This window comes from Mesitornis unicolor, unplaced genomic scaffold (assembly GCF_000695765.1).
Source record: "Mesitornis unicolor isolate BGI_N332 unplaced genomic scaffold, ASM69576v1 scaffold28900, whole genome shotgun sequence".
In the NCBI taxonomy this organism is placed as follows: domain Eukaryota; kingdom Metazoa; phylum Chordata; class Aves; order Mesitornithiformes; family Mesitornithidae; genus Mesitornis; species Mesitornis unicolor.
In genome coordinates, this window is record NW_010158066.1 from 30,585 (window position 1) to 33,360 (window position 2,776).

At 43.6% G+C, this 2,776-nt stretch overlaps 1 protein-coding gene across 1 annotated transcript in view; it reads right to left on the minus strand.

Moving 5' to 3' along the window:
- Positions 1–261, minus strand: part of LOC104539030 (tetratricopeptide repeat protein 27-like) — a gene marked incomplete at its 3' end in the record, with an annotated part of 27,092 nt that extends 26,831 nt beyond the window's left edge. The window contains exon 1 of the mRNA XM_010182456.1: positions 174–261. Coding sequence (XP_010180758.1) covers positions 174–261 — 88 coding nt within the window. The remainder of the gene's footprint in view (positions 1–173) is intronic.
- Between the last annotated feature and the right edge of the window lie 2,515 nt (positions 262–2,776).

The window sequence follows — 2,776 nt, forward strand, 5'->3', positions numbered from 1 at the left end:
CCCTCGGGCTGCCGAACCCAACGGGCCTCCGTCCCGAGTCCGGCAAGGGGCAAAAAGGGCGGGAAGCGGGGGACACGACCACCCATGGGAAGCGGACGCGGATGGAAGGGGTCGCCAGAAATGCTGGCGGTTCCAGACACCCACAGTGCCGGCTGAGCACCTTCCCCCCTCACCTGCCGCCGCGACTTCACCCTGCTTCCACTCGAGGGCCTCCGCCGCGCTGACGAAGCCCCTCAGCAGGGAGCGCTCCAGGGCCAGCATGGTCCCACCGCCGCCACTCGACACCCCTGCGTTGACAGGTGTTGCCGCCGTCTCCTTAACCCATGTGCATGAACGGGCGGCAGGGAGCCGCCATGACACTGTCGCCGAGCACGCCGGGAAGTCGCGGCACCGCGCAGGCGCGATAGCGGAGTGACAGAAGCGCGACTTCGCCCCGCGCCGTCCTGTCAGAGCGGCGGGAGGCGGGAAATGGAAATCGCCTCAGCCACCTCAGGGCGAGGCGGACTAGGGCTCGCAGCGGAGGCGAGCTCCGCGTTGCCGTGGGTGGTGTCAGGAGCCCCTCGACCCGTTGATTTATAGGGAGTTCACGTCCGTCCGTCCGTCCGTACCCAGCTTTGTTCTGCGCACAGGGGGACACGTCTGTCGTGCTTTCTCTCGGGCGACGTTTGCACGTGATCGGGAAGTTAGAGCGTGTAAAAACACTTTTTCAGCTGCATAGGTGAGAAAAATGATAGTGGTTCAGACTTAAAGCAGATCAGAGAGAAAACATTAAACGTGCTTAGTAACCAGGCAGGGTTTCTTTTGGATGGGTGTGCCTGTACCTGCATGCCTGAAGGTGGTCTAGACACAGGCCTGCTGCTGAATTGAGGCTTAATAAGATTTCACGGGAGGTGAAATGCTTTGGTCAGTTCCTGTATTCATTTCAGCATCTGTCCAGATACCTGTAGGAACATAATTCTGTCCCATGATTTCTGAGCTATTTACTTTGATTGTGTGTGTACATCAAAAGGGAGAAAAAAGGCCATAGAATCACGGACTGTGTTGGTTTGGAAGGGACCCTTAAAGGTCATCTAGGCCATGCCTCCTGCAGTGAGCAGGGACATCTTTAACTAGGTCAGGCTGCTGAGAGCCCCATCAAGCCTGACCTTGAGTGTCTCCAGGGATGCGGCCTGCTGCATGCCCCAATGCTCATTCAGAATTGAATGAAATGGTTGAAACAATAAAAATTTTCCTCAGAGTTGCTAATGAAACTTGAAGGTAATCAAGTCAGAAACCAGAAGGCCATCACAGCAGAGGGCAAGTTCTTGATATGGAAAGATGGATGTTCTGTAGAGAACTGTACTGTAAAGGTTGTAATTAATTTTGCTATTGGGTGCAGGGTATAGTATCATTAAATAGCTTATTTGTCAGTCTTCATTAGTCTTCAAAAATTGAAAGTATTGTCATCCTATTTCCATATCTAACAGTCATTAAAATTCGAGGAAAACTTAATGCAGCTTGTTGTTTAGATGACTGGAATAGGTTATCGCATGTTTAGTCTCTAATATATAGGCTGTTAATTTCAAATTTAATTTTAAGCAGATTTATAAGATCAAAATGCAGTTAAATAAAAATGTTGCTTTACAACTTATTTTCTGACCTGAAACAATCCACACTCTTTATATCAGTTTTGACAAGAAAACTTACAGAAATTTATATAGCTAATAGATAGCCATTAACTCACCATCAGTTCAAGGAACTGTGAACCAAAAATGAACATCCTGGAAGTAGTGTGTTACTGAAATTCTTAGAACAGAGTAAATAATTCAGTTGTCGTGTTCTGTGTTAGAAAAACAATGAAATCCATGAAGTTTATTAATTTCACTGTTAAAAAGTATAATGGCTGAAATAAAAATTATTTTACTTGCTTACTCTTTGTGTGTGTAGCAATAGAACTGTGATTCTGTATGAAAACTGTGATAGTCAAGAGTTAGGCTAATTGTTTGTGCTTAAATGCTACTTACACAGTAACAAATTTCTTTACATTCCACATAATAGATCTGCATTAAATGTACATAGTTTTTTCTAAAATTGAATGGCTAAATTCTCAAGTGAAGTCTAACTAAAAGGTAAGTAACACTCCTTTTAACCACCACCATCCTTTTTTCAGAGAATTCAGAATATCTGTTAAAATACAACTAAGAATTTAGTAAATAAATGAAAAATACATTTACATGGTCTGTCAATAACATTAAAATAAGAATTCCCATTGTGACATTTTCTGCTCTTTATTTTCAGGGAAAAAAGTAAAGTAAAATTTTCTGGAAGTAAATATATATTGGTAAATAAAATTAGTTAATAAAAATGAGGAATATTTTGCTGTTTTTCTTAACTCAGCCAGTTCCCTCGATGTGTGGGTTTTTTACCGTTACAATTCAGTTCTGGAGGCATCTAGAAACTATAGCATGGGCAGGAGTACCACCAGCAGAATTGGCGTACTCCTGGCTGACAGTGGACTGATTGTTACTGCTGATGTAAAAGATGTTTTTAGTTGTTTATCGGTTGCCATTTGCCAGAGACTTACTGAAATCTGCTGCTTAGACTTGCTTCCCTAAATGATTTGGAGAATATACATACTTTTCTCAAAGAATAATTGGGCTTTGTTTGGATTTAAGGATTGCTTCTGCCAGTTGACTCAAAGGGAAGCAAGCCTTTTGCAGTATACGGTGTAGTGTGGAGTCAAGATTTGAGCATAGTACTTCTTACTACTTCTAAGCAGGAAGTAGATAATCAAACT